Raw genomic sequence first — 16299 nt, 5'->3', positions numbered from 1 at the left:
GAGTCCCAGCAGAGCCAGAGTAGGTTTGGCCCCAGGGAGGGCTGGGGGAGCCCGGGAGCTGGTCAGCCTCCCCATCCCACCCAGAATCAGTTCTCAGCACCAGCTTCAGCTCGTTTCAGACCAGGCAGGAGTGATTTGCCAAGAAAAGCTCAGAAAGATCATTAACAGTCACAAACATATTTCCCAAGTATTGTGAAAATAAGGAGAAAAACAACCTACTGCGCATTCCCCATCAGCCTGCTGGTAACCTTTAAAATTACCACAATCTGCACTTTTTTTTAATTCGCATTGCCACCAGAAGGTCTCCATCCCTTCCCAGCCCTCCCACAGGCTTTTGCATTAGCTGTACTTTCAGGCTGTAAGAAAAACATTTAATTCTTTTTGACACATAAAGCCCTGGGACCCAGAGGTTTCAGTAACTCTGCTCATTGCTGGAGTATCAGGAACAAGGGGTAGAAAATGCTGACTGGGGTCAGAGAGCCGACGTTCATCCTGTTCCTCCAGTACAAGGGGAGCTCATTCAGCCTGCGATGGACTACGTCACGTTAACAGTTTGGCGATGCTGCATGTCACCCTGCAAGATACATTCAGGGCTGGCAGTGGCTGATGCAACCCGGACATCAGCCTCCAATTTTAAATATCCACAGTGGGATTTGCTTCTTCCTCACATCCTCTCTCTTATAACTGACTCCACACATTTTACTATGTGTGCAATGATTTTAATAACCACAGAAACCCTTTGATTCACTGCAAACAAATAAAACATATTCCTGCTTTGCACCATTGCCCAGATATCATCAAAGTAGACACCACACTTCCAAGGGGCGCTGCACTGCACATGAACTTCCACTTTTAAGTCAAATACTTACTTTCTAGTTTAAAAATCAAACTTTTAGGATTGCTTTATCCAAAGAGCCAACACTTACTGGTTTGCTTTGCTGGGCTCATGCAATTCCAGCACTTTGCAATATAAAAGAGAACAATGACAATTCTTTGTATGTGCAAGACCCAAAGGAGAAGGAATAGCTCCTGTTTTAGGTACGGAAAAATACACATCCTGCTCTCTGACTAATAAAAAGTGGATTTTCACATCAAGACACTCATTGTTTTGTGTAAGCCTTGGGAAGAAAAGGTTGATAGGTAGGTAAGGTACAGCTCAAATGAGTAAATAAGTTTGGGTTTTGACTAGTCATCTCGAGATACAAGCTAGTAAATTGGATGCAAAGTTGGTAATTAAAAGAATCCCTTAAAAGAAAAGAAAATAAGTGATTTGTGCACACTCATACTCAAATAAAACTGCTCAGCTCTATTAATTCAACAGGTCAGGGTAGAGCCACGCTGACCCCAACAAGCACAGCCCACAGCACAGATGTCCCTGTCCCCAGAAGCCATCCCCGCCGAGTGCACGGGCAGCACCGCATCTGCCATGCAGGAAAACATTTCGGGGAGGTATGTCCAAGCAATTGCAAGGTGATGGTGCAAGAAATACTGAAAAAACACACCTTTAATTTTGGAGAGAATTGGTTCTTTTTCCGTTGTTGCATTTTAGCTGAATGCACGCGCACCGAGCTGCACGGATACCTGCGCATCCTGTGACACAGCAAATGCACAAGCACCAGGGAAAACACAGCTGGAGACCGGCACGCACAGACAGCACAAAACCTTGATTAGAAATGACCCAAGAAGTCTTTCCCTCCAGTGAAATGCCCTGTGGGCTAACAGCCCTGGCACCCACCGCCTCCTACGCTGACAGCTGTTGCCATTACGCATTCTCCCCTGAGACACTGAAGTTGAGGGCCACAGTCACAGCAGCATAAAGGTGTCCTGGATGATGCACCAGGAGAGCAGGGAGCTCTCAGCCTTTGGTATTACCAGTCACCACAAATACAGATGATGCTTTTAGAGAGCAGTGCTGAAAAAGACTGAGATTTCCTCTGATCCACACATTCCCAAGAAGGGAAAGGTGGTTTCACAGCTGGACCTCTCCCACATCTCCCAGACTGGGTTGAAATAATTTATTTCTGAATTTTAAGATGCCAGTGGGTAACAGCAAGTACTCAGGGTGTCTTTGGAAAATGAAGTCCTGTGGCACAAACTCTTGGAAGTGCTCAAAGAAATGTGCTCTGGGGCTCTGTGAGCATGCAATGGGAGCAAACATGGGCTCTTTGACAGTAGCTGGGAAGCCACTGCTAGAGGGACACCATTTTCTCCCAAGTAACTAGTGAAAGGCTGAGAGGAAATGGCCTCAAGTTGCAGCAGGGGAGGTTTAGGTTGGATATCAGGAAACAAATTCTGCACCGAAAGAGTGGTCAGGCACTGGAACAGGCTGCCCAGGGCAGTGGTGGAGTCACCATCCCTGGGGGTGTTCAAAGAACGTGTAGATGTGGCACTTCAGGACATGGTTTAGTGGCCATGGTGGTGCTGGGTTGATGGTTGGACTTGATGATCTTGGAGGTCTCTTCCAACCTTCAAGATTCTACGATCCTATGATTTTGGGACTCTTAGAGACCAAAAGGAGCCCCAGGTCCATCACAAGCCTTGACCTATGTTTCACACTATGGGAGGTATACAGTGAATCAAGTAAAACCTTCACCTTCCACCCAGGTGACCTGGGACAGACATTAAATTCTGACACTGGGCATAACCTTATGTCATGCCTTAGAAAATCCATGGATGTGGTTGTCTGGTTTGGTGTCATTGGGCAGAGTATGGAGTACAGTTGGGTAATGCACCGAGGCTTGTCACCTGGTGACAAGAGGACAAGAACAGGAGTGCTCCCATTTCAGCACCAGCACTTGGTAAGTGTGGCCAACGTGCATAAGTTGACCCAAAAAGTCACTAACACAAGCCCAGAATTACCCAAAAACCAAAACCCTCTCTTCTCAACCCACCACTCCTCTGTGGTTATGATGGAAACGTCCGTCAGACTCCGCAGTGGCAAGGTGCTCTGTGCTGGGATCACAATCTGCCTTGCTCACCATTTTAAATACTTAAAAGCATATTTCAAGATTCACTTCTTTTTTTAAGAAACAGCAAATATTAGAGATCAAAAACTAATTACACCACATCTCTGCACCCCCTGCTGCAAGTGAAAAGCCTCTTATTCCGGTGGCTTACCAAGGTTTTGCTGCAAATTCTGGGGGCGGGGGGGGGGAACACAAACCAAAACCAAAACAACAGCTTGGGATCTATCAACAACTTCTTCCACCGTGGCTAACCTCCAGCAACTGCTCCTACCCACCAGCAGTGCTTGCAGGAGCCTAACAGCGCGGACCAGCGCAACACAAACTTCATGCATTTTATGCACAGCAGAGGTGATGGGAGCTGGTGTGTCATCCAAGGTACCACATCCCTGGAGATAGCATAAACAAACCTGTGCACCTCTGGGGAGAAGCAGCCCTTAAGCTGATCTCCTTTACCTCCGAACCCCACCATGTTTTCCTGTTGCCCAGGACAAGCCCAGACAGCAGCTGCCGGCATGCAGGGAGGTAGAAGTACTTACTTAGTCCAAGGTCTTTGAATTCTGGAAGACTCGCTGAGGCACAAAGCTGATAGAAAATGTGGTAGTTGCGCTCATCCTCTGCCTACAGGGTAAAATGTTGAGTTAATAAAGGCAAGAAGAGGTTACAGCAGTGCTTCCATCCTCAGCCCAGCGCCCAGTCTGACCCCATCTCCTGCTCCCCACCATCAGGACCTCCTTGGTGCCACCAAGACGAGCTGCTTGTGTCCCCTGCAAAAAAGGAGGTGCTAAACCTTGCCCTGACCAAAACACACTGTCCATCTTCCAAAGGAAATAAATACCTTCCACACCTTACCCCTCTCTGGGATAAGTGGGCTAAGTTAGCTAGCACGCACCACGTAGCAAACTGACAGCAACATGAAAAGAGGAGGCCTACGCTCATGGCTTCCAAACGCTGTTTGGTTTTAGGATTTTTGTAGCTGTTTTTTTTTTGTGTGTAAGAACAAGAGTTTTACAGGCGCTTCTGAGCTACGTATCAAGCAGAAATCAAGAAAGCCTGTCTTGAGCCCTGCACAAGAAACCCAGGGGACGTTCTGCAGCAGAGGCATCAGCCTCCTAAGTCCTTCTCCTGCCTCTCCTCCATCTTCAAAACAAAAGATTGTTGCCTGCAATTCATTCCTCCTGGCTTTTTAGGAGGTTCAGTAAAAATCTCCACAGCTGCCCAGAGAAAGGCATTCCATCCCTGTCCAGTGGCCAGGAGTAGCAGTCCCTCATCAAGGCTCCAGCCTCAGGTGGATGGAGGGAACAACCAGAGGCCAAGTAACGAGCCTCCCAGGTACATATTCCTCCAAAATCAGGTCATCAGGTTGGGATCACCAAGAACAACTGCAAAAGACACATCTGAATCCCATGTCCACCAGGAAAGCTACTTTTAAAGCTATTTTTTTAATCCATAGGAAAAAAGCAGACTACTAAATTCCCCGGACTACAGCACCCAAAAGAGAGAAAAGAAGGAAGAAAGCACAATTCCTCACCTGGAATACAACTCGTGATTTTTCCAACAGGTACGTCCTCATGTTGGCACCAATGATGTGGTATCTTTTATCAAAGCCGATCTGAATGTATTTCCCAAAGCGACTGCTGTTGTCATTCCTTGTTGTTTTAGCATTTCCAATTGCCTGCATATAACAAAAATTAAACATGAATTTTTAATTTAATGTTTAAAATTTTTTAAACGTTGAAATTTTTTATCAGTGTTACACAAACAGCCATGGGAGGATTTGAGGAAAACCCCTTGCCAGATGCAGAAGGCAGAGCAACAATGTGACTCTGGGGAGGACTCTTCACTGAAAATGTGATGTCTCCAGAATTTTTATGGAAGAAAAATGCATATAAACAGCAATGAGCATTAATACAGTAATTAGATCATCTACATCTCAACAGTCACAGCATTCCTGCTTTGTCTTACAGGATGCCCCCACCTTTGTTCATGAACAGTCAGCACTGGCAGCTTTCCTGGAGGGGACATGGGCAACAAAGCCCTGCGAGAGGGAGGGAAGCAGTTGCAATCTGTCTCCAGATGTTCAGGCTTTGGTCCACGGATTTGGTGACATGGCCAGAGCTCCTCTGTGCCTATCCAGAGCCCACCTGTCACCTCTGGGGCACTGCAAACATGGGAATCCATCAAGCAACCAAAAAACCAACTCATGGTGATGTAGGAGAGCCAGAGAAAGACAATATTCCCCTTCATGGCTACATGAGCCTTATTTTCTACTCCCATTTCCCTGTTCTGACACGATGAGCCTCAAGCAAGCACAGGAGAAGTGATGGAAGGGAACAGACATGTACAGGAAAGAGCCCTCGGGCAACTCTCAAAGGCTGGTTGCCCTTCCCAGGCTCTGCTCGCAGACCACCTCCACCTATTGCACAGCTCTTGGGAACACACCAAGCATGCACACTTAGCAAGAATCACAAGGATTATCTATAGCATCACACTGACGTCATCCCAAACTTTTGATCATACGACCCTGATGCCTCCATTTGCATGAGCAGACTCCCCATACTACTCTTGTGTAGTATGTGCTGCCTGCACCAAAGAGGCTGCTGCATGTGCCAAGCTGCTCCTCGCTGCCTGCCCCCTCAGCTGCTCCACCACTCCATCAAGGGTTGAGGGCTCCTTGGCTCGACGGCCTCAGCATCACACCCAAAACAAGCCCTGCCTGCTCCCTGCCCTATCCATCCACCACCAACCCAACTCCTCTGCTAGCTAATGCCCCTCCTTCTCCCTACGCCCATTTATTTACCCCTTTACCACAGCTCACCTTTCCCTACTGCTCACGGTGCTCCGGGACCCACAGCCCACCTCCAACGTGCATCTCAGACCATAGAGAAAAGCAGGAGGGCACAGCACACACTCTCCATTTCTGCCCAAAGCCCAGTACCCACTCCCCAGGGAAATAAGAAGTCCACAAATCACTACAGCAAACAAAACTAGATAGTTTACAATCCAGAATTACCATCACCACCTTATCTTGTCTATAACAGAGATCCCTGCCCCAGGGACATCCCATACATCAAACGCGGCGTGCCTCATTGCTAAGGGCTATTTCATGACACACATCCCTCTACTCCAGCTCCACACTTTAATTTTGGTTCTTTTGCAAACCAGGCAGTTCTCTTATGTTTCCCTGCCCCCCCCCCCCTTTTTTTTTTTTTTTTTTTATGGGCAACCTTCTCAGCGCTTTCGAATAAAGACAGAGAGGTTCCCTGGCCCCAGCACTTGGAAATTACATCCAGAACACAGGTAAGAAAATTAGAACGATAAAATTATAGGGTGATAGAAGAGAACAGTGTGCACTATGAATTTTCTCTTGGATGCTTTTAAGTATTCCCAGGTATTGCAGCTACATTTCACAGAGGCACAGGAGGAGGAGGAAGACAGGTCGGAGCCCACACTGTGACAGATCGAGTGTCCTCTGCCAGCCGTACACCTGCATGGCTTTTCCTGCTGTTCATCTGCACCACCACGGGTTTTAGCGTTCCAGTTTGCACCCCAGATCAGACAGCACAATGCCAGACCACGCACACTGCCTCTCGGTCTGGGGTGGGCTTGGTTTTCATCCTGGATCAGCCACCACCTCCACATCTATTAGACAATTTGGCCACGAGGCGTTGTGGGGGGAAGCCTCCCTGAAGGTTAAGCCAAGCCTAAAGTTAAGCGCAGGACAACGCTATGCTCCACTACAGCAGCACTGCTAGCTCCTGCCTTTAAAAGAAAGTCACACAAGTCTGGAGGGCTTAACTGACTTTGGAAAAGTCCCAATCTTATCTTCACACTGACTTCTGTCTGACTTTCTGTTTGGAAAATGGGATTTAGGCATTTAGACATTTCTTTTCACCATCTGGTCATGGTGCAACAAAATAAAGCAGTTTTCCTTTTCTTTTATATTTGTAAAAGGATTTTTTTTTCTGTTAGAGCAGAGATTTCACTATAATGGGACTTGTCATTCCCCTATATGATTGACAGCAACAGAAGATTAACAAAAATAAAACTGCATTGAAATATCTCAAATAGATTAATCCCTTTCTCTTCTATTTCATGCTTATACCATTAAATAAGATGATTAGGTGGCAAAAGGAGGAGGAAGATGAAGGTGATAAAATATTAACGGTGCCAGCAGCACCGCTCAGACTCTCCACTCTGGAGCCTCGGCAAAGCCCAGCTCCTGGAGCCACGCTGGGGATGCACAGGCTCAGCTTCAATTCCATCAAACACAGGAGCAAATGGGGTGAGCTAAACAGAGGTTATCAGCATATTTCTAGGTTTTCAGACCAGCTTGGGGTTGCTGTGAGGCTGCAAATCAGGTCTGGCTCACAAGTCCCTGTGGCTCACACTGTTTTTGTGACTTCTGGAGAGACACAGTGATCACTGCAAGCAAGACAAGGGAAATTATGCAGCTTTTACCTCCATAATTGGGCTTGAGGCAAGGACTTTGGCTTCAATATTGGTCTCACTGGCAGAACCACCGACGGTTGCGAAGAAGCGCATGGCATATTTGGCAGAGACTGTCTTCCCAGCACCTGACTCCCCGCTCACAATGATGGACTGGTTCTTCTCATCCCTGTCGCAGCAGAGAAGAAAAGCTTTTGTAAGTTAATCCGTTTCCTTGTTAACAGTTCATTTGCATCATGCAACGACCTTCCATCTTCACATGTTTGCGTCTCCCTCGCCCTGTTGCCACCTACATTATGGATGCTGGATTTATTCCGGACTCTACCAAAGAAACAGTGAGTTTCACAATTGTGATACATCTCAGATAAAACACAAAGGACATTGACCATCTTCAGAACATCTCCAAGAGCTTGCAGAGACAATGGGAGATGAACCCCTGCATGAAGCACTGCTGCTTTCTTCACCCCTGGAGCACACAGCCCAGCATGGGGAAGCCCATTCTTGAAAACATTGCAATAACAAACCTCTGTTGCTGGACATTTGTCTGGAGAACTATTAACAGGTGTTGACTGAACATCAGCTTCTAATATTATATGTTTATTTTTTTTCCTCCAACGTCTTCACTCAAGCATATGAGATTTTGCTCAAGAAAATACAGGCAATTAGTTGTGAAACTTGCTCAAGTAGCCTATTGCTGAGCTATTAAAACACAGATACCCAGAAAGGTTCCTCTACGTTCAAAATGTTAAAAATATTGAAGCTGTGATATCGCCCACCCTAAAATTAGGAAATAGAAGTCATTTGATTCCCTATGCAATTATATAAACATCAGTATTTTCACACATTTTCCAACAGTTGGTTAAAACTTTGAGAACAACAATACAAAGCACATCTCTGACATCCGACTCACACCATCTATTCATCCCCAAATCCTGCCAAATTACAACTCACTGCTCCACAACACAGCGGCGCTTCTGGGACTGAGGCGGGAACGAGAGAGGATAAAGAGTTGAAAAGCAATTCCTGGTAGACATCGCTAAGTAAAGTTTGTTCAGCTCCTGAAACTTTGCAAACTAAAGTAGTTTTTAAGGACTTGTGCATTAACAGAAGGCTCAGGCAGCCTTGCCCTCTCCAAGCAAATCCAAATTTGCTTACAAAAGGATACAGGTGTACCAGCACCAGGATAACAAAATTCAAGCAAATACACACCAGACCTTTTTATCTGTACGTATGAAAATGCTTTGCAGGAGTGGGAAGCAATATCCTGGCACCGAGAGGCTGCTGCAAACCCTTCTCCAGCTGCGACGGGAGCAGCCACCGACGCCCCGTGCCCGGGCTGGTGCACGGGACTTTGCATGGGGAAGTTGAGGGTGCATCACCTCATGTAGCTTGTGAGCCTTGTACAGAGCACAAGCCTCGTCCAAATGCCTTTTTCTACTTGCAAAATTAACCATTAACACACAAAAAAAACCCACCCCACAACCTTGCACAAACTATTGTGGCTATATTAAAATACACAGTCCTTCCCACCATGGGTGGACAACATGGTACTCACTAGACACACCCCAATAATTAATTAGTTTAACGTGCTTGAGCTGCGAGGCCGAGAAAAGGCCAACGCAATAAGAGGAGCTCGTTCTCAGGAGAACTACGTCCCTCCAGGCAAAGGTCTGCCAGCGCCAGGATCCGCTCCCCAGGGCACCACCAGCACACAACGAACGCAGCACCTGGCAATTTGACTGTGAACTTTGGGAAGGAGAGAGTTTTCACTGCAGAATTTGATATAAGCTCTCCAAATAGCAGAGCTATTGGGGTAAGCTGTAAGTATGTAATTGAATGTGTTTTCATAAATCACAGCTGACTGCAGGCGCACAAAATCCTATATACGAGCGCAACAATAAATTTACACCTTGCAGTTCTCTTGACATCAGGAAACATCATAAAAATACATTTCAATTTAAGAGACTCAATTCAAGTTTATAGCAGCGAAAGATGAGAACAGAGGTTAACTGACTGCCATATACCAGTCTTACACTTTCAATAGAAATAGAAACGCACTGCAACGCCACACCATCACTTTTCAGGCAAGTACATCTTAATTCCTTCCAGGCTCAAGATAATTGGTTTGGGAAAAAAAACCTCAGTCAAGCCAAGCATGTAACATTTTGGTGCAAATCACAACTTCCCAACACTTCCAGCAGGAGAGCACTGGTGAGCTGATTCCCAGTCATGTTTATATTTTTCAGGCACTGATTCACAAAGTACAACTTAATCCACCCCCTGACCAGCTCCACCGCTCTTCCTGGGCATCAATCACCAGGACTGGCAACAGGAACTTCCAAGCACTCCAGCTATCCGGCAGTTATTGCAGAAATATCAGCCATAAACCGAGCCTGACCTCACCCAGAGAGTCGAAAGAAAGCAGCGAGTCAATGTTGCGGTGACTCAGCCCGTGTGGGGACAGCCTGCACGTCTGATCGAGAACTTGCTAAGTCATGGCCATGTGCCCTCTGCACGCCTTGGCAAAGCCACTGTGACTCTCCTGTGGGCAGCCAGCTGGCAGGAGCCGGGCACGGGGCTGCCAGTGCGCCAGTCTCACACCTTTAGACTACCCTGAGGTGTAGGATAAGCTCTTTTTGTAGCATGAGCCACCAGACACGTGAACCCAACAGAGAAAAACCAGTGCCAGCTCCAAAGTGAGGAGAGAAAACTAAGCACAAAAAACAGATGCACGATGCATAAACCACAGCAGTGGTTTCCAGGACAGGCGATGGCAGTGATTTATCATGGTTTACCTCCGGCTGAAGTAGGTAAGAAGTTCCACCTCTGATCAGCTTTGTGGACAACCACTTGCTGAGCTCCAGCAGTGAATGTCCCACGTTGGCCATCAGTAGGATGCAACGCATAAAACTCCTGTCAGCTATGAAGGAAGGAGCAGACAGAGAGCCTCTGGCATGGGTTGCAAGCGCAGATGAATAGACTATCCTTCATCAGAGATGAGGCAACGACCCTGCAAAAGGAGCTCTGCAAATGCAAAAGTGGCTTGGGCTCAGAGCTACACTTGCCTAAAAGACACTTGAGAATTACTGCTTTTCGTCCTTCTCAGCACGACAGGTGCTGCCCAAGTGGCATGTTTCAGGAAACATTTCCCCTCCTCTTTTTTTCCTTAAGCCAGAAGATTAAAACTACACAAGCCTGGGAGAGACTCTTTGGTTGAATGAAGCCAACACAGCTCAAAAAGGAGGAATTACTGATTACATGGCATCCAGTCAGCACTGCTACAAGGTAGTAACCTGTACTTTTTCTATCTAATATCCATAATTAAGACCTCTCATTACCAATTCTGACCTCTTTCATAACTTCTCCTTGTATTATACTGGGGTATGCCTGGCTGGAGGAGGCAGAGACCAACCCACCGGAGAGCCCAGTCAAGGAGGTCTCCAGACCCACAGTTTCCACAGGCTTCAGGTCCCATCACAAACTGCCTTTTATGCGGTTTACTCCTCCCTCTGGCTTGTTTTTGTTTATTTTTTTAAAAAGTACCATCATTCTCCAAAAGACACTGAACCTAGTGATAAAATACACAGCCAAAACCATTTACTGCTATTGCAGCCGCTCTGCCAGGTCATGTTTTTCCAGAGTTTCTCAATAATTTGCCCTAACAGCTCATGTGCTCCTGCATGAAATGAGCCAGGTGGGTTCTCCATGGCACAAGAAAACTTCTGGAATTCTATGATATGAAGAAAATAAAATTTAAAAAACAGCTGCTGGCTTCCAAGCAAGACAGCAAAGCCCTCAAGTTCCTGCATTTGCAGTAACATACCTCTTCTGTTGTTTTTTTTTTTTGCTGGAAAAAAACATGTTCAGCCAATTCTTTTCCAACTTCAGGAACAAAAGCCTTCAGGAAAAAAAAAAAAAAAGGCTGCAGAGACCTTCCCTTCTTCAGTGTACCAGTTAACCAACTGCTGGTGCCCGCAGGGAAAGGCAGATGAACTCAACAGAGCAGCTGGCATCAAACAGGCTGCTCAACGAGCAGAAATGGTTAAAACCAAGCAGGACTCATTTGTATTCAGCAGGGAATAAAAAAAATACTGAAATGTTTGGCCACTGTGCAGGTGGGGTATGCAGCACAGCTGCATGAAATATCATCAATTTTAGCAGCATCAGCACAGAAGGAAATTATTATGGAAATAAAGCCTGAATAAAATGAAATGTTATGGGTGAATACCAGTCCTGCTGCAGCATGGCAATGCTGTCACATCTCCTCCTGGGGCTTATGTGGCTCCTGCGCACCTCAGGGCTGCCACCATGGCTTGTTATGCTGCTACGACGTGCATCAGCGCTCTTCTCCCTGCTGCAAACACAGCGCATGCAATGCACACACACGCAACGTGCCCACGTCCATCCAGCAGCACGGGGTGTGCAATGTGGATCAGGCCTTGATGATGGCTGAAGACTCTGTCCCCACCATGTGCCATTGCTACAGCTCAAAACTAGGCGTGAGGCACTTATAGATGCAACACCCCAACCTTCACCTCCACAGGTCTGCAGTACCTTTGTTTCTTCACTTTGAGATGCTAGCTGGGAAGATCAACAGCTTGGAAAACTAGTATGATCATCTCAGCTACAGCCTCCAACCATCAGGGATGCTTACAAAAGCCATCAAGGTGCACTAGTTCAACCAGAACAAAATCTAGGATTGTTTCTTCAACGTGAGGGGCAACAGCACCTCCAAAGCTGAAGGCTGCAAATGCCAGCAGCATCTGATACAGCTTATGGACTGTCATTTGTCTGTAAAATATTAAAGTTTGATTCTCCTTGCTATTTCAATGTGTTAGTAATACCTGTTCATAAGCTGCTAAGCAGGTGAGTAACTGATGTCTTTTTTTACTGAGATTTGCCATATTATGAGCAATACCCATCAAGACTCTCTCCCTTGGCCACACACACAGCAAGCGATGGACAAGGTATCCAGCCCAGCAAAACAAATAAGGCAGTCACTGGCGATCTCAGAATACGTGAAAAATACCATAGAATCAGAGAATAGTTTGGGTTGGAAGGGACCCTCAAAGCCACCCAGTCCAACCCCCCGCAAGGAGCAGCGATATGTCCAACCAGATCAGATTGCTCAGAGCCCCGGCCAACCTGGCCTGGAATGTTTCCAGGGATGGGGCACCCACCGCCTCTCTGGGCAGCCTGGGACAGTGTGACACCACCCTCAGCGTAAAAAATTTCTTCCTTATATCTGGTGTGAAAGTCTAACAGATACCAGTTTTTTTATTAAGGCAACATTCTGGGCCCCTTGCGGCCCAGAAACCAACCCCACCCTGGGCTGCACCCCCACAGCGCGGGCAGCAGGGCGAGGGAGGGGATTCTGCCCCTCTGCCCCGCTCTGGTGAGACCCCCCTGCAGCGCTGCGTCCAGCTCTGGAGCCCCCAACATCAGAAGGACGTGGAGCTGCTGGAGAGGGTCCAGAGGAGGCCACGCAGATGCTGAGAGGGCTGGAGCAGCTCTGCTGTGAGGCCGGGCTGAGAGAGCTGGGGCTGTTCAGCCTGGAGAAGAGGAGGCTCCGGGGAGAGCTGAGAGCGGCTCCCAGTGCCCAAAGGGGGCTGCAGGAAAGGTGGGGAGAGACTCTTCAGCAGGGCCTGGTGTGATAGGACAAGGGGTCATGGTTTCAAAATAGAGGGAGGCTGATTTAGATTGGATATTAGGAAAAAATTTTTTACACTGAGAGTTGTACAACGCTGCCCCAGGTTGCCCAGAGAGGCAGTGGCAGGCACAGCAATGCAGAGAATACCGCTACCCTCAGAGGTGCCTCCAAATAGCCTGGAAAAGGTGTGAAAAGGTTCAAACTTAAGGCCTGCCCAGCCGCAGGCAGCTCTCCAGCGGTACTAAGAGCTGCACCCATTTTGATTGCATCAGAGCCATCAGAGGTGAGGCACCATATGGTGTTCCAATGTGGGAATGGCATTAGGATTGTAATACATGATTTCCCATCAATTCACCCGGTTAAGTCAGGGCTGAACGTTGCTGGGAACTCCTGATTGCTGGAAAGGGGATGGTCAAGCCATGGCAACAGCAAAGGGGTTGAATCCAAAGACAGTGATGGTTCCCATCACCTCCTTGTCTGACGAGAAGGGAGAGAGATATCTCAGTGCACACGTAGACATTGAAGATCCTTAGCCTTCACCAACACTGAAAGCAGGATCATTTGAAGACAAACAGCCCAAATCTTCTCCAGAACTAAATCACAGTCAGAATTTTTCCAATCTCAGCTTTCTTTAGAGCAGTAAATACAAAACCACTAGAAGGGACCTAGAACTTACAGGACTTGTTTTCACAGTCATCCCTTCAGAAAACCATCACTGGCACCAGCAGCTTAAGCAAATCACTGCACAACTTCATTTTTATCTCAGCAGTGAGAGCAAAACCAGCCACACTAAAAACACAGCTCCTCTGAGAGGGGAAAAATATCCAAAGCAGAGGAGGGCAGAGCCAGACCCTGTGAATAATGATCAGGGGTCACTCCAGCTCTAATCCCGGATCCGACACTAATTCTCTGCGTCGTGGAACGAGTCAATGAGTCTCTCTGCATTTCCACCACAGAAATCATATTTAACCTACTTCTTTCAGGGCGCTCGGAGGATTAGTGTTCATAAAGCAATCTGAAGATTAAAAATGCTTTAAGTACTGCAGCTTGAATTTAGCCTGACCACAACAAGAACACCCATAAAGCCACGATGCACAACAGACTCTAAGACACCTCTGTATTGACAATGCTGCGCAGGCTAAAAATGAGAATAGCTATTACATCGCGTCGTTAGCGATGCATAAGAGTGCAATAATTTAATGACCACTGGATTGCATCCCCCTAAGTGCTAACGATAGCGATGAAAAACAGGTTGCCTAATGCTGCCTTCAAATGAATAACGAGAAGCTGCACATCGTGAAGATAAAACTCGGAGCGTTGCAGCCTCTGAAACAACCTCCAAAGCCAGGAGTCGTTCCCATTTCTGTGGGATAACTGGAACTTGGAGCAGCGTCGCTGCTGAGAGCGGCGGCAGCTTGTTTTACTCGTTTGCTTTAATGGGGGTTTTTAGAATATCACGTCTGGCGTCGTCAGTCAACAAATACGAAAACACAAGGCTGGGCTAGTTAGGCTTTTCCCTGAGAGAAACCCAAGACGATGTTATTTAGCATCCCGTTGAACAACAGTGCTTAAGGACACACTTTCTGTTTGCATTATCAAATATCTATGGCAAATGCATGTTTTATGCTGCAGCTGCTGAAGCCAGCAGCAACATCAGGATGGCTTTTCAAGTGCTATATATTCATCTGGGTCTTTTTTTTACACTATGTCTTTCATAAATAGCATCGATTACCCTATACAACTCTTTTCTAAATTATATTTTTGGAGGTAGATGATTCTTTTTATACAGTGGTTTATACTGATGGGGGAGAAGAATGACTTATTTTTCACCAACAACCTACACCCACATGGGCCACACCACAGCTCCAGAAGACATTTTGGCCAGAACTGCCCCAGAGCTGCTGTAGCCCTTCCCCACCTCGGTATAATCACAACTGTAAAGATAACATTGCACCTTAACGCAATAAACCAGGGAAAGAAGACAGCAATATCGCACTTCAGCAATGCCAAAGATGTCTCTGGGGGATATCAGGTCTCTGGGGGATATCAGGTCATGCACAGCCCATCCAGGGTCTTACTTGAGAAGATGCACCAGGCGTGACGAACACGCCAGGGTTCATCCCACGCAGCTTCGGAGTCCATCTGCACTCACACCCCTGGGTTTTAGCAAGAAGCCAGAGAGAAACTGAACCTCTCAGTTGCTGGGAAGAAGCCTAAAAGTTTCTTATTCGGGGTCAGTTTGACCCTGAATAAGAAAGGATGAGCACGCATATGATGCTCAAAGCAGAGGTAACGTGCAAATTAACCGTATCTTCTGCAGCTGTCACCACCGGCGCAAAGCGTTACCTTCCCTCTGTACAACACTATTTAAAACCCGTAACAGTCCGACATTTCTGATGCTGAGATCAAACAGCACGGAGCAATTAAGATGCCTTTGCAGAGGTCAGAGCGTTTTTACGCGATGCTTCGGCAAACCAGTTACTCCTCCTGCAAGCACAGCGGGAGTCCCACTGGTCCCAGCTCATTAAGGTACTTTCTCCCTGGGTTGCTTTGTGCAGTCAGCTGGAAATGACCCTTCAGTAGCAAGGAAAATCCTATGTACTCCAAGTTGCTATATAGTCGGTTTCTGTAAAACATTGAGCTGTCTCCAGTCTTCCCGTGAATTCCTGGGGGCAGGCAGGAAGGATGACCTTCTCCCGGGATTTATGCTTTGCATACCCCATTGGAGAGCACCACAACTCCTCGGTCACACTAAAACAATGTCAGCAACACTTTTGTGCGCTGCTTCTAACAAGAGCAAAACACGCACCTGGCCAATTTTATCAGCTCTCTGGCACCCTGATGCTCTTTTCTGCAATGGGATGGCACCGCAGAGCATCCCTGGCTCCAACCCAAGCCACCCATAAGCAGCAGCTGGCCCCTGTGGAGCACTGCAGCCCTGTAGATGGAGAAGGCTTCACACTGTGTCCTCTCAAAAAGGATCACATGGAGACAAGAATTATGCTGGCTTTCTTCTCCACAAGCTTGTGAGATGCTAGCCCTGTGGGCATCAGGAGGACCAGTCAGTTGTTCTTCCACCCTATGACAGTCCCAGAAAGAAGGTCCTTCCTACAGACCTTCATCACCTCAACCGTCACCAGCCATGGTTGTAAAACCCCTATACTACAATCAAATTAGTTACAGTGACACAAATTACGAAAACCTCAGATTTTCAGAAATCAATGAGACCATTCACTT

At 47.0% G+C, this 16299-nt stretch overlaps 1 protein-coding gene across 1 annotated transcript in view; it reads right to left on the bottom strand.

The window, feature by feature from the left end:
- The window catches only part of MYO5B (myosin VB), a 140843-nt gene that overhangs the window by 84322 nt on the left and 40222 nt on the right, over positions 1 to 16299 (bottom strand). Inside the window, exons 5-7 of the mRNA XM_086771518.1 lie at positions 7425 to 7581; positions 4495 to 4638; positions 3503 to 3584 (exon numbers count right to left, since the gene is read on the bottom strand). Coding sequence (XP_086627644.1) covers positions 3503 to 3584; positions 4495 to 4638; positions 7425 to 7581 — 383 coding nt within the window. The remainder of the gene's footprint in view (positions 1 to 3502; positions 3585 to 4494; positions 4639 to 7424; positions 7582 to 16299) is intronic.

The sequence above is a fragment of the Chlamydotis macqueenii genome, chromosome Z, assembly GCF_036417535.1.
Source record: "Chlamydotis macqueenii isolate bChlMac1 chromosome Z, bChlMac1.mat, whole genome shotgun sequence".
In the NCBI taxonomy this organism is placed as follows: Eukaryota; Metazoa; Chordata; class Aves; order Otidiformes; family Otididae; genus Chlamydotis; species Chlamydotis macqueenii.
The sequence above is the reverse complement of the archived record's forward strand: the minus strand, read 5'-3'. Positions and strand labels throughout refer to the sequence as shown.